This window comes from Notamacropus eugenii, chromosome 7 (genome assembly GCF_028372415.1).
Source record: "Notamacropus eugenii isolate mMacEug1 chromosome 7, mMacEug1.pri_v2, whole genome shotgun sequence".
In the NCBI taxonomy this organism is placed as follows: Eukaryota; Metazoa; Chordata; class Mammalia; order Diprotodontia; family Macropodidae; genus Notamacropus; species Notamacropus eugenii.
The window spans coordinates 117,473,946-117,501,526 of NC_092878.1; the positions used below are offsets into that span (position 1 = coordinate 117,473,946).

Below are 27,581 nucleotides of genomic sequence, written 5' to 3' on the forward strand. Positions count from 1 at the left end.
TAAAATCCTGTTTGATTGTACTAACTTTTCCTGATAAAGAGATGGCCAGACTGGAGAAATTAGGCAGCTATTTCATAGGTAAAAAGCAAAAAAACCAACAAAACATGCACTAAGCTGGTGGATAGGGGAGGAAAAAGGAGGGGATAGAAATGAGAAAGGTCATGAAGGAAGAATAGGGTTTGGCAACTGATTGGCCATGGGATCTGAGAGAGAGAGGGGAAAAAAGCTAACTTGGAACCTGGGAGACTCAGAGTCCACTCCAATAGAGTGATTGAACTAGCAGCCAGGTTGAAAGTAATGAGCAATTGGAATCAAAGGCAGTAAGTTGGAGAAGCCAAGGAAGGTGAAGACTGAGAGACAACCAAAGGATTTAGTTCTTTAGAGATCATTGATTAGCAATGAATGGCCAGTGACCATTGATATCTGGGCCATTGAGGGATTTCCTGCAGTGACACATGATAGAAACCCATTTGGCCTGAGAGGTTAGTCCATGAACAATGTATATGAAATACATGAACCCCAAACTTCTATGTGGAGGAGGGATTTTGTGGAGGATTTAGAATTCCCCAGGCAGAATGATTCAAGTTGAATTTATCCTTCTAGCCAGAAATCAGAGATTTTTTTTGTTAGTGCTACAGGAATAGCCCCAACTTACAAAGTTTCCAAATTTGAGAATTTGAAAACCGGAACTTTGAGAGGGAGAAGGGGATTTTTCTCATATTCCATGCTCCTTGGAGAAGGAAGACTATGATCAGTATGGTCATGGAAACTGAAGATGTTATGGGTGGGGGGGGGGGGAGATCTAGATATATCTTGCCACCTCCTACTATTACTATAAGTTATTTAGTACAAGGCCAAAGAGAAGAGGATAATTTATTTAGTTAACTTACAAAATATGTTTACCCACCCAAGGGAATTATCACAGTATTGTAACTTATAGGTGAGGAGAAGAAGAAGGAAATATAGGGTTATATGGGAAAGAGTGACACACTAGAATGTCCAAAGATTGCCCACATACCACCTCCAAGTTTGGTTATCTTTCAGGGGGAATTTGCTCATTTCTTTGTTAGTGAATGAGGCCCTAGGATTTGTTTGTGCTTTCTCTGTTTTCTGTAGGTCATCTTGAATTGATGTGCATTTGGTCCCTTAAGCATCTATATGAGAGATGAGAACCCTTTTCCCTCACAGCTGGGGACATTTGGAGGTGAATTATCTCATGAGTATACTTAAGAATTTTTAGGGGTAACTCCAGATCAAGCCAATGAGTCAAGCAGAAAAAAATGACTCATCTATAAAGTCAGCCTTCAGGATCAAACCTGGTCTATGTAGGTACAGAATTCTTGTAGGGTTCTATATGTATAAAAATGGCTTTCATATATTATTAAAATAGAACTAGATAGAATCAAGATTCTAGATTTTCAAATCTAGATTTTCAAAGGGCCCCTCTGTATTGAAAAATTTGGAGTGTGAAAATGAAAAACACATTTTACAAGTTGATGCAAAACTGAGCTGCAGATAGAATTATCTTGTTTGAGGCACAATGAACTATGGTCTTCAAATGAAGGGTAACAATGTTTTCTAAGCATACTTCATTATTAGAGGTAAGTTGCCATCTATTCTTTTTCAATATTATTATTAAGTTGTTTTTATTTGTAAATACTTTGCAATTGCTTTAATAAAATTTTTATTGTCTATTTTATTATTTTATTATCTATATGTGTATAGTGTATCTATGTATGCATATATGCATATTATATGTGTATATTGTATTATATATTATATGTACGCATATATATAATATATATGTATAAGAGGAGAAATTCATCTAAACTATTCTTTGTGGACTTGAGTCCAGAGTTTAGATCATCCAAGTCAGTACCTAGGCCAAACTAGGGACAAACTACAATCCCTGGCATTTATCCTTAGAGGACAAACCATCTCATGAGAATGGGGCCTCCTGACTAGTTTATCAGTAGATCATAGTTTTAGAGGCAGAAGGGACCTTAGAGGCCATTAAGTCCAATTTCCTCATTTTACAGATGAGTAAACTGAAGTACAGTAAGGTCAAGTTACTTGCCTGGAGTCACAGAGCTAGTAAGTGTCTAAGGTAAGATATGAACCCAGGTCTTCATGACTCCATGATGAACATCCAAGCTAACATCCTACCCCTCCTCATTATCAGAACTTATGGGGAAATTTCATCTGCATGGAGCTTCAAGTCTTGCCAGAAAATGTGACCCTTCTATCTTGAGGGATGCAAGTTCTCGGGGGCAGTTCTTAAGAACAAAAACCTCATAAGAAATGAATAAAGGCCACTTTAGTATCAGACCTGTGCTAAGGAAATGGAGAAAACTTTGTCTTGAACTTTAAAAGTAAAAAAGTCAATGAGTCAGTCAATAAGTGCTTACTGAGTACTTAGTAACTGTGTGTGTTCTACCTAGCAAAGAATACATCATGAGACTATCACATTGGTGGTGCAATGGATAGAGCACCAGACCTGGACTTAGGAAGACCTGAGTTCAACTCTGACCTTAGGTATTTATTAACAGTGTGACTATGGGCAAACTCTTTGGGATTTGAACTCAGGAAGATGAATCTTTCTGACTCCACACTCAGCATTCAATCTTCTGTACCACCAACCTGAGTGAATGGTAGCTATCTAATATGAACTTTGACTTCATTGGCAGGGAAAGAGGAAAGGGAACAAACATTTATATAATGCCTACTATTCACCACACACTCTTAAGCGTTTCTTGCAAATATTATCTCATCTGATCTTTAGAACAACCCTGGGAGGCAGATGCTATCATGATTATTCCTATTTTACAGTTGAGGAAACTGAGGCTAACAGTATTAAGTGACTTGCTCAGGGTCACACAGCTAGAAAATGTCTGAGGTCAGTTTTGAACTCAAGAAGATGAGTCTTCCTGATCCCAAGCCCAGGACTCTATCCACTGTACCACCTTGCTGGCAAGGTGAGAGAGAACGGTGTTACAAGTCCTGCCTCTGACACGTATTGACTGTGGACCCTGCCAAGTCATTTAACATCTTAGTGGTCTATGCAGCTCTCTGAGAAGAGAACTTTCAGAATGTGTGGTGACCTGCTTTGGAAGAGGGTATTTCCTCTCTTTGGAATTTCCTATCCCAGTGAAATCATAAGCCTGCTCCTTATCTGTATCTACTCTCACTCTAAGCACTATGCTCCTAAAGAACTCTTAAGTCCTAGTAATGACCCACCTCTAGATTGTCCCACTGTAGATGTATCTCTGCACACACACACAAAATTAATAGGTCCCACTGCTCTAAGATCTTAATTTGTCCTTAGGTTATCTGTCTCCTCCTCAAAATACAATCAGCATGTGATTATGCAGGGTGTAGTCCTAGATGCCACACAAAGAGAAATACATAGAATTGATCTCTCCACTAAAATGAAATAGCTAGATAGCAAGATGGATAGAGCATCACCCCCAAAGGCAGGAAGACGTCAGTTCAAATCTGGCCTCAGACACATTGCAGGCTATAGGGCAAGTCACTTCACCCTGTTTGCCTTAGTTTCCTCATCTGTCCAATGAGATGGGGAAGGAAATGGCAAACCACTCCATTATCTTTGTGAAGAAAACCCCAAATGGGGTCACAAAGAGCCAGACATGACTGAAATGATTGAACAGCAATAACCAAATGGGGTTACTGCAAATGATAATGACCAAGCTTGCTTCCAAAGAAGGGATATGAGAAAGCAGCTCCTTCTACTTCTTTGCTAGAGCTGAGAGACTATGGAACACTGCATATAATGCAAGACTTTTTTTTTTGACATTTTGGTTAGTTTTGCTAAACTTTTTTTCCTTCTTTTTTTAATTGTTTGTTATAAGAGATGCCTCTCTGAGACTGGGACAAGGGATGGGGGGAGCTGGGAGCTAGGAAATGTTGGCAAATGGTAAGTGGCTGGGAAATGCAGATAATACGAAAACAAAAGAGATGAATAAAGATATATTTTTAAAAGAATTGGTCTCTGCATTGTAGATGTTTATGATGTAAAAAGCCATATTTGTACAGATACAAGAGGATTTATTTATTAATCCATAGACAGGAAGTTTTTCTATAAGGAATTTCTATATTTCTATAAAAGTAAGGGCCAAGTTAAACAGTGATTGTTAATGCTATGAAAAGTTTCTTTACTAGGGATTCCCGGAAATGCTCTCTATATAATGTATCCCCTCCTTATTTTTAAAAATATAACTCAATTAATTGTAATATGTATTACACATGAGAGAATTTGTCTGATAGAATGTGACCTTCTTGAGAACAAGGACTGTTTCACTTTTGTCTTGTATATACCTAGTATGGTGCAGTGGATAGAGAATGTGACTTGGGGTCAGGAGTTTGAATCTTGTCTTGGATCTTGCATGACCCTATGTGACTCATTTACCCACCTTGCACATCAATTTCCTCATTCGAAAAATATAGTTTAGATATCTACATGGATCAACTTCAAGGGGCAACTTCCAAGTCTTTACTTCATAATATTCTATATACAAGCCTCTGAAATAGAGGATGGAGTCCAAGAATCAATGCCTTAACTTCCAGTGCACCTTTAAGGTGGAATGGAAGATGCTGGCATCCTCATTACCATATATAATAATATCATATCATATATGATATGGGCCAGATAGATCCATACCAGTCAGGGATAAACACAAGGAATAAGAAATTGAGTATGATTGTAGAATACATAACTTTTTACTCATTTTAAATGTAGTGCAAACAGCACTGGACATGTACCAAGAGAGCTGGGTTCAAGTTCCACACTTGCCACTTAATTAGCTAACAATATAACAAATAGGTGCTACTATGGGCAAGTCACTTAATCTTTCTGCAATATACTTTCTCACCTGTAAAATGGGAATAATAAGATTTGCATTGCTTACTTCATGGTGTGTGTATGTGTATGTATGTGTGTGTATCAAATAAGAAAAATAGATGACCAGTGTGCTTTGTAATCTAGAAAGCATTATTGAACTCTAAGCCATAATTACTAATAAGCTATGACTTTTTGCTCACTAGCCTACATTTGACTACATCTCCAGAGCCCTCTGGATTTGTGTTTTTATAAATGTCATCTTTCCTTGTCTGCTCTCCACTCTTCTGTCTGTTCATGAGGCTGCTGGCGTTTTGAGCAGGGTTTCTTTCAATCTAATCACCTCCTCCGGGGGCTTGGCTCAATCTTCAGTGTCTCATTATTGGAGACTTACAGGACTCATGCCATAGGGTTAATTTTCATCAAAGGGATAGTTTGCATGCTTGGTTATGTGGCAACGGGCAGATAAATTTCGTTGGTAGAATTTTAAGGAAGAACCACCATTTTAATCTCCCACTGAAACTGGAAGGAACTAAAGAGTTGAGTTTTGCATAGTTACAGCACAATCTTAAAAAGTTTTTGTCATTTAAATGAAATTTAAAACCAATGTAGTTACAGGTGCTAATATCTATCCAATTTTTCTGGAACCTATTTTCCCCTCATTGTGTAAAATCTTTGTAAGAAATGTCAACTTTTTTGTGTAGGTTCTTTTAAAACAGAATATAGTGCTTTTCAACAGAAACTTAGAGACTGAACTTCAACATTTGAAGTTACGAAATTTGCTTTAATTAGTCCCAGTCTGAATGGTGAGCCAAATCACAAAAGCAGAAAATGACCAGTGACTGAATCTTACCTAAATTTTGTATCTCTGCAGTGCCCATAACTGTGATGTGCACATGGTAAATACTTAGTAAATGCTGTTTGTTGCTGTTAAATTAATCCCACAGATTTTACAGCTAGAAAAAGGATCTTTTGCAGAGGACATAGAAAATTAGACTACAATTGGTAAAAGGGAATAGGGCAACTGAGATAAAATATTAGAACTTTATAAGCATTCTTAAAAGCGCTTAGAAAAACATTACATTTTCACATTTTTACACATCGAAAATACTGATTTTCTATGCGTAATCAAAGGAAATCTGGTTATTGCTGAACATACGTGATTGGAGACTAATTACAGCTTTTGCTGGCAGTCCAGAGAAAGAAGCAATTATTCTGAGCAAAGGAAATTAAATCCTTCATTTTAAAAAACCCATTTAATTGTTAAATGAATAAACAATTGCTTGATGTTCAGTAAATGTTCAATCCTCCCCTCTTGTGAACCTCCCTGTTTCTCTCTAGAATAGTATCATCATTTTAGTCACCATGTTCACAGCCTCATCCTTTTCTCCTCTCTCTCCCTCATCCCATATAACCAACTGGCAATTTCTACTAGGTAATGCAGTGGATAGAGCACCAGTGCAGGAGTCAGGAGGACCTGAGTTCAACTCTCACCTCAGGCACTTGACACTCACTAGCTGTGTGACCTTGGGCAAGTCACTTAACCCCAAATGCCTCATCCTGGGTCATCTCCAGTCATCTGATGAATATCTGGTCACTGGATTCAGATGACTCTGGAGGAGAAATGAGGCTGGTGACCTGCACAGCCCTTCCTCACTCAAAACAAACTCAAGTGCAAGTCATATCATTATTTCTCTGATGGCATGGTCTTCTTTGACAATGAAGGATGAACACAACAGGAAAGGTCTATGCCACCAGACTCAGAGCAGAGTGCAGCCCCATTTTGGCTGTGTGGTGTGGCATGGCAGGGACAAGACTGGAGCAGGCTTCAGGGCATGGAATCATGGGCAGCAGCTGCAGTTCCCAAATTCCTATCCCACAAACACCAAAGACAGCTTCAAAGGTCAGTGCAAAAGCTCTTTCACCTGGGTGAGAAGGGAGTGGACCTAGCCCTGGGCCCAAGGTGTTGGCAGCCACTATGGCACTGCATCCATTTTTGGAGTCCTTGGCATAAAGACCCTGGGGGTCTCAAGTGGCTGATCTGGGTCTCAGTTCTGAGTGGTGGTCCTGGGGTGAGGAAGAGTGCTAACTTGATGGAGCTGGTGGAGGCTCTGGAGAGGGAATTCTACTCACAGATCTTGGACAGAAAAGCTGGTGGTTGCTTCCAGACCAGAGTGCAGTCCAGGAGAGGAGTAAACTCCTCTCCCTTGATTGTGCCACCTTGGAGGAACTGAGAACTTATAGGTCCCCAGGGTATACCCTCCACTTGACATAGGACTCAAAAATCAAGTAACTGGCTGGGAAAATGCCCAAAAAAGGAAAAAAAAATAAGACTATAGAAGATAACTTTCTTTGTGAACAGGTATTTTCTTCCACCCTTTGGGATGAGGAAGAACAAGGCATACCATCAGAGAAAGACATAAAAGTCAAGGCTTCCACATCCAAAACCTCCAAATTAAATATGCAATAGTCTCAGGCCATGGAAGAGTTCAAAAAACATTTTGGAAATCAAGTAAGAGAGGTGGAGGAAAACCTGGAAAAAGAAATAAAAGCAATGCAAGAAAATCATGAAAAGGGAGTCAATAGCTTGCTAAAAGAGACCCAAAAACTGCTGTAGAAAATGACACTTTTAAAAATAGACTAGCTCAAATGGCAAAAGAGGTTCAAAAAGTCAATGAGGAGAAGAATACTTTAAGAAGCAGAATTAGTCAAATGGAAAAGGAGATTCAAAAGCTCACTGAAGAAAATAGTTCTTTAAAAATTAGAATGGAGCAGTTGGAAGTTAATGAATTATGAGAAACCAAGAAACTACAAAACAAAACCAAAAGAATGAAAAAATAGAAGACAAATGTGAAATATCTCACTGGAAAACAACTGATCTGGAAAATAGATCCAGGAGAGACAATTCAAAAATTATGGGGCTACCTGAAAGCCCTGATCAAAAAAAAAAGAGCCTAGACATCATCTTTCATGAAATTATCAAGGAAAACTGCCCTGATATTCTAGAATCAGAGGGTAAAATAAATATTGAAAGAATCCACCAATCATCTCCTGAAAGATATCCAAAAAGAAGAACTCCTAGGAATATAGTAGCCAAATTCTGAGTTCCTGGGTCAAGGAGAAAATATTGCAAGCATCCAGACAGAAACAATTCAAGTATTGTGGAAATAAAATCAGGATAACACAAGATCTAGCAGTTTCTACATTAAGGGATGGAAGGACTTGGAATATGATATTCCAGAAGTCAAAGGAACTAGGATTAAATCAAGGATCACCTATCCAACAAAACTGAGTATAATACTTCAGGGGAAAAATGGCTATTCAATGAAATAGAAGACTTTCAAGCATTCTTGACAAAAAGACCAGAGTTGAATAGAAAATTTGAATTTCAAACACATGAATCAAGAGAAGCATAAAAAGGTAAATAGGAAACAGAAATTCTAGGGGCTTTACTAAAGTTGAACTGTTTGTACTCCTACAAGGAAAGATAGTATATATAACTCTTGAAACTTAATTTTTCTCAGTATTTGGATAGTTGGAGAGATTATACACACACACATATACATATACATACATACATACATACATACATACATACATACATACATACGTATGTATGTATGTATGTATGACAAAGAGCACAGGGTGAGTTGAATAGGAAAGGATGATATCTAAAAAAATAAAATTAAGGGGTGAGAGAGGAATATATTGGGAGGAAAAAGGGAGAAATGGAATGGGGCAAATTATCTCTCATAAAACAGGAAAGAAAAAGCTTTTTCAGTGGAGGGGAAAAGGGGGGAGATGGGAGGGAAAAAGTGAAGCTTACTCTCATCACATTTGACTTCAGGAGGGAATAACATGCGCACTCAATCTGGTATGAAAATCTATCTTACACTACTGGAAAGTAGGGGAGAGGGGGACAAGTGAGGTGAGGAGGATAATAGAAGGGAAGGCAAATGGGAGGAGGGAGTAATTAGAAGTAAACACTTCAGAGGACGGATGAGGTCAAAAGAGAGAACAGAATAAATGGGGGGCAGGACAGGATGGAGGGAAATATAATTAGTCTTTTACAACATGACTATTATGGAAGTCTTTTCCATAACTACACATATGTAGCTTATACTGAATTGCTTGCCTTCTCAGTGGGGATGGGTGAAGAGAGAGGAAGGGGGAGAATTTGGAACTCAAAATCTTATGGAAATGAATGTCGAAAAGTAAAAATAAATAAATAGATTTTTAAAAAATAAAAATGATGCAGCTGTCCACTACACTGCCTGCTCATGAACATGAAGTCATCAAATATTCTTTCCTTTTCTTTGTTTTCCCTATTACAATCTTTACCCTATCCCATATACCCAGAGCTAGTAAATATTTCCTGGATTTGGAACAAATTTTGAATTGCTGAAAATTTTACTTTACTGATAGAAAAACTCTAGGTTGTTCATCTGACTGTTGCCATCTGCCATCCCACCCCTACTCCTCCTGTCCTTTTCATTTTCCTTCAGTGTGTTGCCTTCCTCATTAGACTATAATCTCCTTGAGGGGCAAGGGACTACCTTCTTTTGTTGTTGTTTGCTTGTATTTGTAATCTCAGCATTTAATATGGTGCCTCACACATATAAGCACTTATTAAATGTTGACTGACTGGTAGCTTGGTGGTGCAATGGATAGAGCCCTAGGTTGAGTCAGGAAGACTGGAACTCAAATTAACTGTGTAACCCTGGGCAAGATATTTAGCCTCTGTCTGCCTCAGTTTTCTCAGTTGTCAAATGGGATTATAATAGTATCTGCCTCCTAGGGTTCTTGTAAAGATGCAATGAGATAATCTTTGTAAAGCTATTAAAAGTCTATGTAAATGCTGGCTATTTTTAATAGGTATTCTTCATTTACCTGGCTTTTCCTGAATACACAGTTGGGGCCAGCGCTACTGAGGGATCTTCTGGATGGATGAATTTTCCATTAGGAGTTTCTGAAGAGTTCTGTGGCTGGATATAATAAACAGCATAATGGCATCCAGCTAGGTGGCACAGTAGATAGAGCTTTGGAATCAGAGCCATGAAGACCCAAGTTCAAATTGAGCCTCAGACACTGATTAAGTCACTTAACCTTCACCTGCTTCAGGTTCTTCACTCATAAAATGAGGATAATAATAGCACCTACCCCCAAAGAGTTGTTGGGAGGATCAAATAGGATGGCATTCACTAAAGGGCTTTTCAAACCTTAAAGCGCTATGTAAATGCTAGTTATTGTTTTTATAATTACTCACAGATTATTATTTGACAAATTATTCAAGAGAATTCAGAGTACTACCATTTATAAATATTGACCTCTGAATTAGACATCCTTCAAGAGATTGCTAAATTCCTTTCTCAGTAAGCATACTTTTGCTCATTCTGTGCCTCTTTTGATAATCATCAGAGGTTTTTTTTATAAAAACTTAATTTTTGTTTTCAATATTCACTTCCACAAGATTTTGATTTCTAAATTTTCTCCCCACCTCTTCCCTCCCTCAACTCTTCCTTCCCCACCACTATAAAAGCTTTTTCTTGCCTCTTTTATGTGAGATAATTTACTCCATTCTACGGCTCCATTTCTCCTTTTCCCATTACATTCCTCTTTCATGCCCTAATTTTTTTTTTTTAGATATCAACCTTACATATTCATCTCATCCTCTTCCCTCTGTCTATATGTAGATCCATTTTTCCCTTGAAGTATTATACTCAGTTTTTCTGGGTAGGAGACTTCTGATTTTAATCCTAGCTCCTTTGACCTCCAGAATATCATTTTCCAGACCCTCCAATACCTTAATGTAGAAGTTGCTAAATCTTGTGTTATCCTGATTGTGTTTCCACAAAACTTGAATTGCTTCTTTCTGGATGCTTGCAATATTTTCTCCTTGACCTGGGAACTCTGGAATTTGGCTACAATATTCCTAGGAGTTTTCCTTTTGGGATCTCTTTTAGGAGGTGATTGGTGGATTCTTTCAATATCTATTTTACCTTCTGGTTCTAGAATATTAGGGCAGTTTTCTTTGATAATTTCTTGAAAGATGATGTGTAGGCTATTTTTTGGATTATGGCTTTCAGGTAGTCCAATAATTTTTAAATTATCTCTCCTGGATCTATTTTCCAGGTCAGTTATTTTTCCAATGAGACATTTTACACTGTCTTCTATTTTCTCATTCTTTCAGTTTTGTTTTATAATTTCTTGATTTCTCATAAAGTCATTAGCTTCCATTTTCTCCATTATAATTTTGAAGGAATTATTTTCTTCAATGAACTTTTGGACTCTTTTTTTTTTCCATTTGGCCAATTCTGTTTTTTTAAGGCATTCTTCCCCACATTGGCTTTTTGGACCTCTTTTGCCATATGGGTTAGTCTATTTTTAGGATGTTTTCTTCAGCATTTTGGGGGTCTCCTTTAGCAAGCTGTTGGCTCATTTTTCATGATTTTCTTGCATTGCTGTCATTTCTCTACCCAGTTTTTCCTCTACTTTTCTTATTTGATTTTCCAAGTTCATGAGTTCTTCTATGGCCTGAGACCAATTCATATTTTTCTTGGAGGCTTTGGATGCAGGAGCTTTGACTTTGTTGTCTTCTTCTGGCTGTATGTTCTGATCTTCCTTGTCACCAAAGTAAGATTCTGTAGTCTGACTTTTTTTCCATTGTTCATTTTCCCAGCCAATTACTTGACTTTAGAGCTCTTTGTTATGGCAGAACTCTGTTTCCAGATTGGAGAGTGCACTGTCCGAAGCTTCAAGGATTTTGTGTAACTGTTTTCAGAGATATTTCTAGGGACCTAAACATTTTTAGTTCTTCCAAAGTTGTATGTTCAAATTAGAAGTGTTTATTCCTCTCCTGGCCTGTGCTCTGGTCTGTGAGTGACCACAAGCACTCTTTTCTGTCTTTGAACTGTGAGGAGGATTCCCTGTCTGCTGCTATCACAGGCTCTGCACACCAGCACTCCTCCTTGCCCCAAGACCATCACCCAAGACTGCAGCCCAGATCCAGAAAGAGCAAAGCAAGAGAATTCTGCCTCAGTGCCAGCAAAGAGATATATGTAATCCTCCTCTGATCAGCCACTGGATCCCCCCACCTTCTGTAGTCTGAGAGCTCTGGAAGCAGCTGCTGCCACTGATGCTGCCCTGGGGCCTGACCAGAATCCTCTCTCTGCCCTGGGACTGAGGCTAGATCATGCTCTTCTCTCCCCCAGGTCCAACAGAGCCCTCCCACTAACCTTCAAAGTTGTCTTTGGTGTTTGTGGGCTGAGAAGACTGGAAACTGCTGAAGCTGCTAGTGATTCAGTCCCTTGAGACCTGCTCTGCCTGTTTGTGCCAGCATGGCCCATGCTAGACTATGCTCCTCTCTCAGTCTAGTGTGATATATCCTTCTTGTTGACCTTCCATGTTATCTTGGGCTGAAAATTTGTTTTACTGTGTCATTTTGTGGGTTCCGCAACTCTAGAATTTGTTTAGAATAATTTTTTACAGGTATTTGGAGAATATTTAAGAGAGCTCAAACAAGTTCCTGCTTTCTCTCTGATATCTTAATTTTTGAGAAAAGTTACTTCAAACTGTGGATGGACTCAGAATGGAAAACTGGACTATGTATCTCCTTGAAACAAAGGCTAATTTTAAAAATATACACATACATATATATATGTCTATATATACACACATACATACATATATATGTGTGGGTACACACAGACACAGACACATTTTCTTCTGTTGATACTACATGGCTGTGAGCCATAGAATACTATGTGATCCTAAAGGATTAAAGATCAGGGTCATCCAAAGGGTCATTGAGGGGCACATATTGGATCTCAGTGGACCACAGTCCATTACCAATAAAGGATAAGCAACATAAATAACAACGTCTAAAAGATTAGAAAATGAGCAAGATCCAGAGATTACAGATGGGTAGCCAACATGCTTCCAAATTATTGAGGAAAAGTCAAGAGACCTAGAGGAAGGACCCTACCTCCACCTTTGGTGGACCCATTAAGGAGGATTTGCAGAAGGTCATGGACAAAAGTCACGTAGAGTTAGGTGTGAATAGGTTAGAATCTGAACTCTCTGATGTCATTTAAAGCCCTTCACAACCTAGCCTTAACCTACCTTTCCAGACTTTTTACAGATTTACAGATTATTCCTCTTCATGTACACTGTGGTATAGCCAACATGATCTTTTTTTTTTTTTTTTTTTGGACCTCATACACAACACTATCTCCCAGCCTCTTGCCTTCATGTAGACTGTTCACCATGCCTGGAATGCTTTCTCTCCTTATCACTTCCTCTTAGGACCCCTAGTTTATTCAAGGTTCAGCTCAACTTCAACCCTTTCCTGACGAAGCCTTTCCTGACATTTCCAAGCTAGTATTCCCCCTTTTCACCCACCAAATGTTGTACCTAGATTATGTTTACTAAGGTATGTATGTGTTATTTTCTCTGGCTAGACAGCAAGCTCTTTGACGGCAGAGACCGTTTTCATTTTTTTCTTCATATCCCCAGCACAGTCCACAATGCCTGCCACATAGAAGACAATTACTAAATTCTTGTTGGTTTTTTCTTTGGTGGAGTAGGTATTGACACTGATGAGCACAAAGATGGTACAAAGTGTTAAAATATTCACTATAAAAATATAGATGGCAACTTGAAAATATAAACTGCTTTTCATTCCATAAAATGGAATTTCATTCTATTTGTCTAACTCCCTGCTCAGTGGCTTCTCTGAATGTCTCTTCCTACTTCAATCTAAAGTAGAAATGAAAAAAGGACCATCTTTCTGTGAGTCAATTCCTTCTCCTTGGAAGCTTTCTTCAAATTACTGCCTAAATCAAAGTAAAATTCCTGTTCATGTATGTCTATTCCCTTATAAATTAACATGCTTTTATCCACTTGCCTTTGCCCCAATAAACCCTTGTCATGTTCTGCATTACTACCTGCTCAATACTCAGAGAATATCATAGGACATTTCTTCTTTTCTATGAAATCATGCTTTTCCCTTCATTTGAAACTACTCAGATCTTGAAGTCTATGAATTCTTCCCATCCTTATTTCATTTAGTCAGCTACATATATATACATATATAAATATATATGCTATATATATAATATGTGTGTATAGGTGCACATGTATATATGTATATACATATATACATATATGTAGGGTATGTATTAATAGGATATACGTGCAAAGCATATGAAAGGTAGCATGGCATAGTTCATTAAATTACAATTAGAAAAACCTGGGTTCAAATGTGTATATATGCATATTTTTTGTTGTTCTTCGGTTGTGCCTGATTCTTCATGACCCAATTTGAGGTTTTCTTGGCAAAGATACAGGAGTGGTTCGCCATTTCTTTCTCCAGTATGGCTCCATTTTATAGATGAGGAAACTGAGGCAAATAGAGGTTAAATGACTTGCCTAGAGTCACACAGCTAACTAGTATCTGAGGTTTCATTTAAACTTAAATTTTTCCTGACTCCAGGTCCAGTGCTCAATCCACTGTACCAACTAGCTACTCCATATATGTGTATATATACACAAACATTTGTACATACTCTCTGTATGTACATACACTATATATATGTGACTTTGCATACCAATATAACATACATTCGCCTGCATCTATGAGTTTATGATTTTTTAACAGACTTAATATTTATATGTATGTGTTTACGTAATTGACCTGACCTTTTCCCTATAGAAAAACTGAAATTTTGCTGGTTAAAATCCAATAGTGACACTCCACGTTGACTGTTGACATATATGTATAATATAGACAGGAATTTGTAGCAAGAATTTCAGTCTTTCTGTACTCCAAAGGCCAGATGCTTTTCATAGACGGAATTTGTCTTCATTTGTATATCATTAGTGAGAATTAAAACACTTGACCTAAATGAGCACTGTTGAAAAAGAATAAGTGCCTCGTTTGTGATTGCCTCTCATTTTTCAGCCAGTTAAGGAAATTTCAACTATTAAAAATCAGGAAAGCTAACTGCTTTCACTTCTGTGTTCTCTTTTCCTGACATGAAGACTTACTTGCATCCGAATGGTTTAATGACCCCCACTGGTTACCTATATTTAGTGTTTTTGCCTTTACTTCAAGAGCACCTTCCCTCTCAGTCTGTTTCTGAGTGTACTTTACTGTTGCTTCCCAGACACAGCCCTTCAGCCTTCAGATTCATTAGTGCTTTGCACTGCTGCACATTTGCCTTTCTCAGTTTTGGACTTCTGTTCTGTAATAACTTGAGTTATCACTTGCTGGTCGTTATTTTCTCTAGCTTCTCCACTCCCAGGCACACCATATCATGTTTTAGCTGCTTCAATATTTTGTCAGCCCTTTCAGTGACTTTGGATTAATGCATATCTGATTATTTTCTAATTCTTTGCTGCTTAGGAAGCTATTTTATTTTGGTCACTATAAAATTTAAAAAATATGAGTATGTGTTGGAGCTTGGGCTAAACAGGAGGAAAAAAATTTAACTTCTTTCCTTCCTTCCCTCCCTCCTTCCCTCCTTCCTTCCCTCCCTCCTTCCCTCCCTCCTTCCTTCCTTCCTTCCTTCCTTCCTTCCTTCCTTCCTTCCTTCCTTCCTTCCTTCCTTCCTTCCTTCCTTCCCTTAGCACTTAATCCAGCATCTGACATATAATAAGCCCTTAATTAATGAATGAAGGCTTGCTGACTAGTCGACTCCAAACTTCAGTCATTCACAATGCATTGTTTTCTTGTTACTACGAGGAAAATGAAAAAGAAAAATAAATTGATTTCTCCTCCCTCCCTTCTCCTCCCCTCCAGCCCAGGCTCATAACTTCATAGCATTAAGAATCTGTAGCCAGAAAGAATGTAAGACTCAGCTAGTTTGCCCACCTCACTTTACAGATGAGGAAACTGAGGGCTAAGTAATGTAAGTATGAAAACAATATACTTGGCAGACAATAAGAGTACAACTTTCATAACTATATTAGTCAAAAAGCCAGAAAAAGGATCCTACCATGAATTTTCTTCCAGTGATATATATATATATACACATATGTATATGTTTATATGTGTATACATATAAGTATGTGAGTATATGTACTTACATACGTGTGTACATCTATGCACCTCTATCCACATCTATTACATACCTTTGGGCACCAATCATTTCATCTTGGTTTTACTAAAAATTTCCATTTGAGTCTTTTTAAAGCCTATGAAAAGCATCCACCATTCCCAAATTGAATTCAGCATTGTATTGGTTGGGATAGGGAATAGGGATGGGGATGGGAGTAGGGATTGGTTGGGCAGAAAGAATAAAGTAGGCGAAAGATCAGAAAGAATCCACTCCCACCATCTACCAACAGAACTCCCAAACTTGTATAGACAGGATTTCTACTCATAATAATTTCAATCTTTATATAGGACTTTGAGGTTTATGGAGTGCTTTGCACATGGTATCTCATTCAATCTTCCCAATACCCCTTATAATGCAGGCAGTGCTATCATCTCCATTTTACAGAAGGAACCTGAGGATCATGGAAATGAAATGATTTTTCCATCATCATGCAGATGATAAAATTAAAATGACAATATATTATAATTATAACATGTGATTATAATAATTTATAATAATAATGTAATGCATAATTATTATTATTTTAAAATGCTAGCTATTAATAAATAATAGAACCAAGACTGGATCCCAATTTTTCTGAATCCCAACGCACTGGCTTCTCTCTTCTACCATACATGACCTTCTCTAGCCTTACTTTTCAATTTAACACAATCTGACCCGTCTCAATGCTTATTTGATAAATGCTCCCAGAGCTACAAACTAAATCATCTCCCCTTGTTTTGGGGTCTTAAAAACAGCTTTTCAGATTTTTTCGGCATCTTTTTTATTAGAATTTTAAAAGTTAATATTATTATTATTTTTAATAAGCAGTGTGGGAGGCGGGGGAGAGGAGCTCCATGAAAAAGCCAATGGTCTTTCTCAGATTACTGTCAGTGCTCATGCCCATTGACAAAGCCAGCCTTCAGGAGCCAGAGCCCAACTTCATCCATCCAAAAGGGAGCAAAACTAGATGCTTCTGCTAGGTTTTGATGATCACCATCAAAGGTTTTGCTGAATAATATTTATGCAGCCCTTACTGTTTTCTTTCACAGGCTGGAACTCCCTTCACTCCAACACTTGAAAAAAAGTTGCTCATGCTTTTCATCTTTTTTTCTATCAAATTGTAAACACTGTTTCTTGTCAAAAGGGCTGAAGGAGCTCTTGCTTTCCCTTGAAAATTTATTTTATTTTATTTTTAAAAGAGAGAGAGAAAATCCCCTTTCTTGACTAATACTAATAATACAGGTCAAAGTGTCAGGAGATCTACAATAAGTGGAAAACAAAAAAAGGTTTCCCTCTTTTTTCCCCTGCAGTACAATAGCCCTGGAATATAAATTACCAACGGAGATGAAATAATGCTTCAAAGCCCACGGGGCAAGGCAGTGCTGTGTTTACAAAGTATTTTGGCCGGCAGGATGAAACATTAAAGAGATGGTAACCCATGGACGTGGGGGGGAGGTGTTGGTGAATGTCCTAAAACTAGCATGAGGGAGAGTTTTTCGGTCCCTAGAGCCTGTGACCCCACGATATGCTTTGTTTGACATGGGCAGCTGCAGTTATCAACAGATGTTTCAGCAATAAATAATTGGTATCATCTCGGAAAAGGCCCATCTACCTGGGGAGAGCGCATAATACCCCAAACACTGCTCTGCTATTACAGCCACATTAATCTCCCATCTATCCAGGTTTCTTGGAGAGCTTACTGCAGGTGTTTTTTCTGGGAGAGAGCAGACAAACTCTCTCAAGCTTTGTGTGTATTGTAAAGGAGGTTGGCCCCTGCCATAAATTTCTGTCCGAGGCCACACACCAAAGGGAAAAAGGAAAGGGAGGGCATGGTGAGGATAGGAGAGAGAGAAAAAAGAAGGCAAAATATAGAAGGAATATAAATGTTCTGTTCGAGTTGGGGTGGTCACAATTATTGGTTTCCCCAATCTTACTGTGCTGTAGCATAGAAAAACATATATTTATAACCTGATTTTTCTCAGCTCTGTTATACTCTGTCTTCATTTTTAATCAGAAGCTAAAGAGATACAGTTTACATCCCAAATGTGCCATGGTTACTCCCTCCCCTTTAATGAAGTTGGGAACTTATCATGCAGATGGGATTGTTTTGGAGCATTAAAAAATAATATAAAACGAAAACAGCTCTCACACTCACATATGAGAAGTGAACTCTTTGGTGGGGAAGAGTCTGCTAAAGAAGAGAAGGGAGAACCTGAGAGGGAAAAGGAAAACACAGAAAAACTAAGTCACAGAGTGAAACCAATTATGAAAGCTTAGCTGTCCAGCTCAGTGAATTTTAATTTAGAAACAAGCAGCAAAGCAGCCTCAAGCAAAAGCAAATCTCTCTCTCTCTCTCTCTCTCTCTCTCTCTCTCTCTCCTCTGTCTCTTCTCTCTCTCTCCTGTCTCTTCTCTCTCTTCTCTCTCTGTCTCTCTCTCTCTCTCACACACACACACATACAAAGATGTATAAGAATGACTATGGTTGGGTTTTGCCTTTGAAAAAAACTAAAATAATATTAGTAGCCTAGGTTAAAAGTTGCTGGGTCTGACTTCCTCTTAAAGTGCCAGAGTTGTCATTATTTATAAAACAGGGTCTTTTAGCAATCATATACCAGGGGATGACACAAAAGGGAAAGATTTGAAGGGTCTTTTCAAAGTATGTATGTTTTAAAAAAGGATAGCTCACTGAATAAGTAAATATAAACTGATGCTCAGAAAGCACCCAGAATAAATATATTATTAGAGATAAATGGAGGTCTAATAGGTCTAAATTCTTGAAGATGCCAATAACTGACCTTAAAAGCTGGATATCAAAATTTTAAATTCTCAGTGCCATCAAGTTTTTGTTTGCCAGAGAGAAATCTGATGTTGTATAATGGATAACTGTATGAGTATTCTGAAAACATGAAATACACAAACTAGATTCTGATAATCATGCTTGTCCCATGTTTAGTGAGCTTTTTTTAATCAGTAGCTTTTTGGCTGAAGTTAACATAAGCTCTCAATGTGAGGGAGAGATATGTCCCAGAATAGAACTGAAGAGTAAAATATGGGGAATAACTTTGTAATAGACCACCTCTCCACCCCTTCCTGAGTCCTCAGCTGAAGCAAAGACAAAGCCCTAAGCAATGAATGTCTAATTAATGGCCCATCCATCTGCATGGGTATTCCGCCATCACCTGCCCTCAGCCCATCTTTTAAACAATTCCTAAAATTCTTAACTCCTCTATGAAGTCTTTCTGGATTGATCAGAGAAGAAATGATTGTTTCATTATTGCCTATCTGATCTGGACATTTTCTCCCTAGTATCCAAGCCTATCTCATTGGAGTTGTATGTCAGCATGCCATATTGCATATTTTGTTTTAACATTTCTATAAGGCTGTCTGTCATGTGCTCATCTATAACATGAAATAGTCAGGCTACAAACCCTCTGAGGGCCCTAGCTCTAGATCTCTAGGATCCAATACATGTTTTTCTGTGGTGTTGTATATTTCTTAAATGTTATTCTAGTGGGCAAAGGTTGGTTGGTGGTATACAGCTCCTTGTGTGGCACCATGTGCAATCATATATACTGAATAATAATGCTATTGCTGCTACAAAGGCTTGGTCTCTGGCTTAATTTCGTGTGTGTGTGCGCGTGCACACGTGTGTGTGTGTGTGTGTGTGTGTGTGTGTGTGAAAAGCAGCAGAAGATAAGCACCATTTCTTTTTACACAGAAATCAAGAAAGAATGGAGAAGTTTAGCAAAACCACCAAAAAGGTACTTTCATTGACATCCCTAGTTCCTGAGCCTTGATATAATAGAGGACTGGCCAATGGGGTTTATAATCTTTGGAGCAGCAAGTGTGTTCTTGCTGGTATCACCCATGTGGAAGCTCAGTGAATCTGTTTCCAGAAACTCATGAAATGCCCTTTCTCTGATTCAGAGTATTCTGAGTTATTCTGTTTCCTGTCAGTTTCCTCCACGGTGATGAAAAGTCATGCAGCTAGGTGGCACAGTGTATAGAGCACTGGGCCTTGAGTCAAGACCTCAATGTAAATGCAGCATTAGACACTTACCAGCTGTGTGATCCTGGGCAAGTCACCTAACTTCTGTTTGCTTCAGTTTTGGCAGCTGTACAATGGGGATCATTATAGCACCTACCTTACAGGTTATTATGAAGATCAAATGAGATAATGTTTTTAAAATGCTTAGCACAGTGCATAGCACAGAATAGGTGCTATATAATATTTATCCATTTCCCTTCACCTAATTGGCTGCTAAACTAGAAATGAGAGTAATTACAAAAAGAAAAAACTTGAACATATAAAAGGTCTCTCTCTCCCTGGTAGCAACTGAGGAAGACCTTCTGTAAGCCTCCAGGTGGAGGGGAGGAGGCAACTCTTGAAGAGGCAACTGTTTGGGCTAACATCTTCCCACTTGGTCATCAGGAGGCTAGTAAACATGATGCTGCTGTTTAGTGCTGGTACGTGTTAATATTTTTCTTTTCTTAGGTGAATGAGTATTGAAGACTCAATGGACTAGGCTTCCACCTTGTTAGAAGAAGCACTTCAGTCCCTAGGGTGAGTGGACTAAAAAATAAATTGGCTGTTACTAAACATTCCTCCCAGAAGGATCACTTTTGGGTCTGGCACAGCCAGTAAATGAATTACTTCCTTGCTGGTAAGATGCAGTGTCTTGGCTGTCAGGTCAAGTCACTACTGGGCTGAGTAAAACTGACTCCTCCAAGCTGGCTCCTTGTCAGGTCAATAAACACTGCTATGTACTTCAGTCATTGAAGCTTACAAGTTTGTGACCTGGTCTTTTTATTCTATCTTCAATGCCCAGTCACCTAAAGAGTAAGGAAGAACAAACATGAGAGAGACAAAAACAACAGTGCCATGTGTTCACGGACACATGACAGCTTGGGTGCGGAGATAGGCAGTTGGTGGCTGCAGGCCACAGCTATTGCCCCTCTTCACACCTAGAGGCATATGGCATTTCTTCTTCCTCCTTTGAATGCTGCCAAGAAGAGACAGAGAGGTGAAGTTTCCCCGCTGAAGCTTTTTGAATTCACACATGATTCCAGTTCAGCAGTTAATTAGAAGACTTTTTATCACCATGGATTAAGCCAACAGGAAACAGGATACCTGCGTATGCACGTAAGTGGAGAAATTTTCCTCCATCACAGCATTCATTTCTGGAAGTATGCTTCTCAAGCCTCTATACAAGGCTAAACAGCATGTATCACACAAGCTTCAAGGACCGTAATCCCATTGGCCAGTCCCGTCACACTGAGTTCATGTCTGATAATGGAACCAACTATCACCCAGAGTAGGGGCTAAGTAAATTTCCCTTAGCCCCCAAAGCAAAAACACTTCTGAAACTGCTGTGGACTTTTTTTATCCATAGTCAAATTTAGGAAAGTACAAAGCAAAACTATATGAAAAACAATAGGACCCAACCTACTATTCCTAGCATCTTAATGGCCCTAGGAATGGTGTGATCTAATTGGTTGTAGATGAGCTTTGTGCCTACCATTCTATTAGCTGTTGTTTAGGCTTGCCACAGGCAGACTTCTGGATGACCAGTCTTTTTCTAATAGCTACTTCCCCTCATTAGTAAGTCTGGCAAAGTCACCAGGAAGGAAGAAGGCAACTTGTGCTTCGAGAAATCTGATCTCAGGAGACATTTTTTAGACTTTCCAAATGTTACACTTGTGGGTTTTAAAGGAACAGGTGGCGGGGAGCTCCCTACCAGTAACTCCTGCAGCCTGGCGCCGATGGCATCTTGCAGATTTGTTTTGTCTTCGGGCCCCACGGCTTGTTTGTACTGCCACTTCTCTGGCACGAAGGGCCATTTCATTTCCTTGGCCTCTTGGATTAGGGTCCTTAACTCGCTGGGGAGTGAAGCTGAAAAGGTCAGAGTTCAGGTAAGGAAATTGCAGGCAAAGAAAAGGCAACCCAGTCACTCATGTTATGATGAAGCACCTCTGTTAGAAAAAACCAGCCTCTCCCCTCCCCCCAGCTTCTCCTTAGATGCTCCAAGCTGTTGGTTCTCACTCAAAGAGTAATAATGAGAAACTAGCTGTCAGGGGCTGCCTTCCTCTGCTCTGCCCTACAGGTAAATTGGGGTATTCAGGCATTGAAAAGTGTTTTTAGCAGGAAACAGAGCACTCCAGTGACTACTTTTGCATGAAGAATCAGAGAAAGGAGTGGCGGAAATATTATTTTCACTGTCAAATGAGAAACAGAATGGCTTGAGGAGGGGGTCAAGTGGATAGAGGGACAACAGAGAGAATGGGGAGAACCTGCTCATCCGACTCATCCTTTCTTACCTGGTGTGTTCCATACTTTCACTAACAATGACTCAGAATAGAGAAAGTTAAAAAAGGAAGAAAAGAAATCAAAGGCCCCAAATCCACAAATTCATTTTGAAAGGGAGTAATCAGAAATGAAGACTGTTGTAGACTTGAAGGGTGTTTTGGGGGTGTGTGTAGAACTGATCCATCAGCCAGTATTTATGAAATATTGACTATGTGTCAGCCACTGTGCTAGACACTGGGGATGGATACAAAGACAAAGATGGAACAGTCTCTTCTTTCAAGAGGCTTACGTACCATTGTGAGAAAAAACCATGTATAGACATATACCAAAGACATACAAAGTAGATACAAGATAACCTTGCAGAAGAGGCAACTGTGAACAGCCAAAGGGATCAGAAAATGGCTGTTACTGGAGGTGTAGCCCAAGCTTAAAGGAATATTTTGAGCTAAATGTTGAAAGAAACTGGGGGTTTCAAGAGGCTGCGATGAGGGGCCATAGTGCTCTAGGAATGACAGACAGAGGCAGGGCCATGCATGAGGGATGTGAGAGATTGTTTTGCCCAGTCTCTTCATTTTATAGATGAAGAAACTGAGATTCAGAGTTGACAAAGGAATGAAGGGAAGCAAACATTTGGTAAGTGTCTACGCTGTGCCACGAACTTTACAAATATTATTTAAATTAGTCTTCACAACCACTCTGGGAGGTAGGTGATAATATTATCCCCATGTTTACAGTGGAAAAATCTGAGGCAGACAGGGGTTAAGTGACTTGTCCAGGGTCACACAGCTAATAAGTGTCTGAGACTGGATTTGAGCCCAGGTCTTTCTGATACTTGACTCAGTGCTCTGTTCACTGCTCTGCCTTTTGTTGTTCAGTGGTGTCTGACTCTTGGGACCCCATCTGGGGTTTTCTTGGCAAAGATTCTGGACTGGTTTGCCATTTCTTTCTCCAGAAGATTTTACAGATCAGGAAATGGAGGCAAATAGGGTTAAGTACCTTGCCCAAGGTCATATAATACTAAGTGTTTGAGGCCAGATTTGAACTCAGGAAGATGAGTCTTCCTGACTTCAGGCCCAGCACTCTATCCACTGCACCACCTAGCTGCTATGTAAGTCATATAAGTAGGAGATGGGAGATCTGAGACTTGAATGTCTATCCTTTGACTCTTTCCACTAGTCCACACAAACACCATGGGACTATGTCAAGGTAAGCTATATAAGATATAGAAAAAAAAGTTGTAGTAAGAGTTTAACTTAGTGGGAAATTTTGTTACAAGGGTACAGAATACTAGACAATGATTACATGTTATTGGATGCCTTTGGGGAAACCTTGAGTACCAAGTGGAAATCAGTGGGAGGCTATGACTACTAAGAATACTTTCTCTAATAGAAAGCAATTTGCTGTTGTTTTTTCTTTTTAACAAACCACTCTAACATAGGGGGTTGCATATCTCTGTTTTTCAGTTTAACAGCAGGGAAGGGTTTAGTCTACAGCAGGACTTCTTAATCTGTGATCCTTATTGCTCCTTGATGGTCAGCGGACAGATTTGGTAGGGGGTGAACTTGGATGGGGAAAAATGCAGCCTAATTTCAGGATAATTGGTTTCCTCTTAATCCTTTATTTAAATATGTATTATTTTATGCATTAAAAGCATTCTTCTGAGAAAGGGGTTCATCTACTTCATTCACCAGCCACAGTGGTTCATGGCACAAAACTGGTTAAAAACCCTTGGTTTACAGTACTTCTTTTTTGTTTCTGAGTCATATGATTCACTTTCCCAGATGGTCAAGAGTTTCAGTGTAAAAACTCTGAGTTGTAAGCTTTGGTGTTTATGGGAACTGATTTTTTTCATTCACTCAGTTACAAAATTTGAAAGTTAGAAGGGAGCTCAGTAAGCATCTAGTTCAATTCATGTATGAAAGGATTCACCAATATAACGCATCAGACAATGGTGGTCTAGCCTCTGCCTGAAGATCTCCAAGAAGGGAAAACCCATTATGTCTTGAGGTAGACCCTTTCATTTTGGGACAGATTGAATGGTTAGGAAGCTTTTCCTGAAATGGAATCCATTACTCCTAATTCTACCTTCTGGGGCCAAACAGAGCAAGTCTGACCTCTCTTCCATATGTCTGCCCATCAAATACCTGAATCCAGTTCTCATTTTCCCCCTACCCCTTTGACAGTGAGTCTTCTCTCCAAGCTGAGCATGCTCAGTTCCTTCAAGTATTCCTCCTATGAGATGGTCCCTAGGCCTTCCACCATTCTTGTTGCCTTCTTCTGAACAGTTTCTTCCCAATTTATTGACAAATACTTCTCTTCCCAGTTTATTTACACTCTCAAAAACTGATATTCCAAATTAATTACACAGTATTCCCGACGAAATCTGAGGGCACAGAAAATTGGCACAATCACTTCTTTGTTCCTGGAAACTCGGCCTTTTTAATGCTGCTCAAGGTTGCATGAGGTTTTTTTGACTGCTCCATTATACTGATGATTCATATTGACTTTGAAGGCCATTAACATACCACCCCCTCCACACACACACCCTACCCCCATCACTTAAAAAAAATAATTTTGCTCTCAGTTCCAAATTCTCTTTCTCTTTCCACATACCCTCCCATACTCTTTGAAAGGGCAAGAAAGAAGATACCCATTATATACCTAAAGTTATGTAAGACATTGCTATATTAGCCATGTTCAAAGAAAAGGAAGAAAAATGAAGGCAAAAAATACTTCAATCCATTCTCTGAGTTCTCAGTCCTCTCAGATCTTTTTCAGAACAACTTCTGCTAACTTTGCCTCCTAATGCTATGCTCGTAAAGTTCATTTTCTATATCCGAGTATAAGATTTTGCATTTATTTTCAGTGAACTTTATCTTATCAGATTTAGCCCAGTAATGTAGCCTGTCAAGGACCTTTTAGAACCTGTCTCTGCTTTATTCTGGACTGTCATTCCCAGTTTAGTGCCATCTGCCAGGAATCCAGAGATTCTAAGAGGCTGAGGTGAGGAGGAGAAAGTATTCTAAGCATCAGGTAAATCTGGTAAACTTGATGAGTATATCATCTATGTCTTTATCTGAGTCACTGATAAGAATGTGAAATGGGATAACACCAAGCCTAGATCCCTGGGCTACTCCACTAGATTCCTCTTGCCACATTGCTATTAAATTATTGTTTTGTTCAGTCACGTATGACTTTACATGACCCCGTGAATTTTGTCCATGAGGTTTTCTTGGCAAAGATACTGGAATGGTTTGTCATTTGCTTCACCAACTCATTTTACAGATGAGGAAACTGAGGCAAACAGAGTTAAGTAACTTGCCCAGCGTCACACAGTTAGGAAGTGTCTGAGTATGGATTTGAATTCACATCTTCCTGAGTCTAGGCCTGGTATTCTGTCCTAGCTACGTGACCTTGGGCAAGTCACTTAACCCTGTTTGCCTCAGTTTCCTCATCTGTAAAATGAACTGGAGAAGGAAAATGCAAACTACTTCAAGAGAACTCCAAATAGGGTCATAAAGAGTTGGACAGATTGGAAGAAATAAACAATAGTGAGAACACTGTAGGATGTCTCCTGCCTTTCACTGTTTTTCAAATGTCACTGGCAGTGACTCAACAATCACATCTACCTGTTCTTTCAGGACCCAGAATGCAGTTCAATGGGGCCAGGTGACTTGAATTTATCAAAGGCAGCTAAATGCCCTCTTGCTCTCTCCTCACTTATCTTGGGTGGTCCAGGGTGGTCATTTTTTGTTCTGTCATTTATAGTGTAAAGGTCATTAACCTTTGCAGAGAAAATAGAAACAATTAAGATTGAACTCTGCCTTCTTTCTATTCTCAGTTTTCATTGTCCCATCCACCCCCAGCAAAGATTCTATTCTCCTAGTGATTCTTTTTTTTGCTCAAAACAAAAAATAAAACCCTTTTAATCCTCCCCAAATTTATTATATTTAGTTTTCAACATTCATTTCCATAATTTTTAATTTTCTCCTCCTCCCTCCCCAAGATGGCATGCAATCTTATGTGGGCTCTACACATATATTCTTATTAAACACATTTTCACATTAGCCATCTTGCATAGAAGAATTATAATGAATAGGAGATATCAAGAGAAAAACAAGATAAAACAAAAACATAATAAAACAGGAAATACTCTGCTTCATTTTGCGTTCCAACTTCATAATTCTTTTTCTAGATGTGGATGGCACTTTGAATCATGAGTCCTTTGGGAATGTTTTATGTCCTTGCATTGCTGAGAAGGGCTAGGTCTATCAAAATCAGTCCTTGCACACTGTAGCTGTTACTGTGGATAATATTCTCCTGGTTCTGCTCCTTTCACTCAGCTTCAGTTCATAAAAGTCCTTCCAGGCCTCTCTGAGGTCCTCCTGTTCATCATTTCTTATAGTACAATAGTATTCCATTACACTCATATACCACAACTTGTTCAGTTATTTTGCAATTGATGGGCATCCCTTCAATTTCCAGTTCTTGGCCACCACAAAAAAGCACTGCTGAAAATATTTTTGTATATGTGGGTCCTTTTCCCATTTTTATGATCCCTTTGGGATACAGCCCTAGCAGTGATATTGCTTTGTCAAAGGGTATGCACATTTGCAAAAACCCTTTTAATTGTCTTTAGGTTTCATTAGTTCATCAGAGTTTTAGTATTCCTATCACTGTTTTATAGGGCTTATTCCTTGGCCTTGCCTCAAGCTCCAGAAGGCTAAGTTGTTTGGTGAGTTCCTTATGCATCCACATTGGTCTTTTCACATAAACTCCATATTTTCCTTATCTCTTCAAAATCTCCTTCTTGATCATCTTCTATCCTTTCTAGGCTGATGTGGTCAGAAACATTTCACTTGATGTGACCTTATCATCTTTCCTTTGAACTCTTTGAAACCTGTTTTTCTAAAATCTAAGGTCCATGTCAGATTATTTCCAGACTGCCTCTGATAGAGGCATCACCAACCCCATGGCAACGTTATTTCCCTGCCCAGTATTTGCCATCATTTTCACCCTAGCAACCAATTCCTTCATGTAATTGAGAGCTAGATGCAGAATAAAATTTCCCTTTGTTTCTTCCTCCACTATCATTACAACAAGTCAGGAAGTTGTTGTTTGTTCTGCTTTTGGCAGAGAGGAAGTCCTCACAAATGCAATAGTTCCACCCCCAGGTACATTGTAGAGCCTTCAAAAACTAATTCCTGAGAGCCAGTTGTTAAATTTTCCATGTAAGTATTTATACCTCAAAGATCAGTAACAGTTATATCCTGGGTTTAATTTGTTGTTTTCTTCCTAGTCTAGACTTTAAAAAGT

The 27,581-nt window shown here is 38.9% G+C and overlaps 1 protein-coding gene across 4 annotated transcripts in view; it reads right to left on the bottom strand.

Moving 5' to 3' along the window:
• Positions 1-27,581, bottom strand: part of ALPK1 (alpha kinase 1) — a 153,256-nt gene that overhangs the window by 40,977 nt on the left and 84,698 nt on the right. For 2 of the 4 annotated variants that reach the window (XM_072622687.1, XM_072622688.1), the window contains exon 5: positions 21,697-21,851. The exons of 1 other annotated variant lie outside the window; for it this stretch is intronic. In XM_072622687.1, the coding sequence (XP_072478788.1) occupies positions 21,697-21,851 (155 nt within the window). Of the gene's footprint in view, positions 1-18,112; positions 18,170-21,696; positions 21,852-27,581 lie in introns of those variants that run through there. One more of the 4 variants, XM_072622690.1, reaches the window with a different exon arrangement.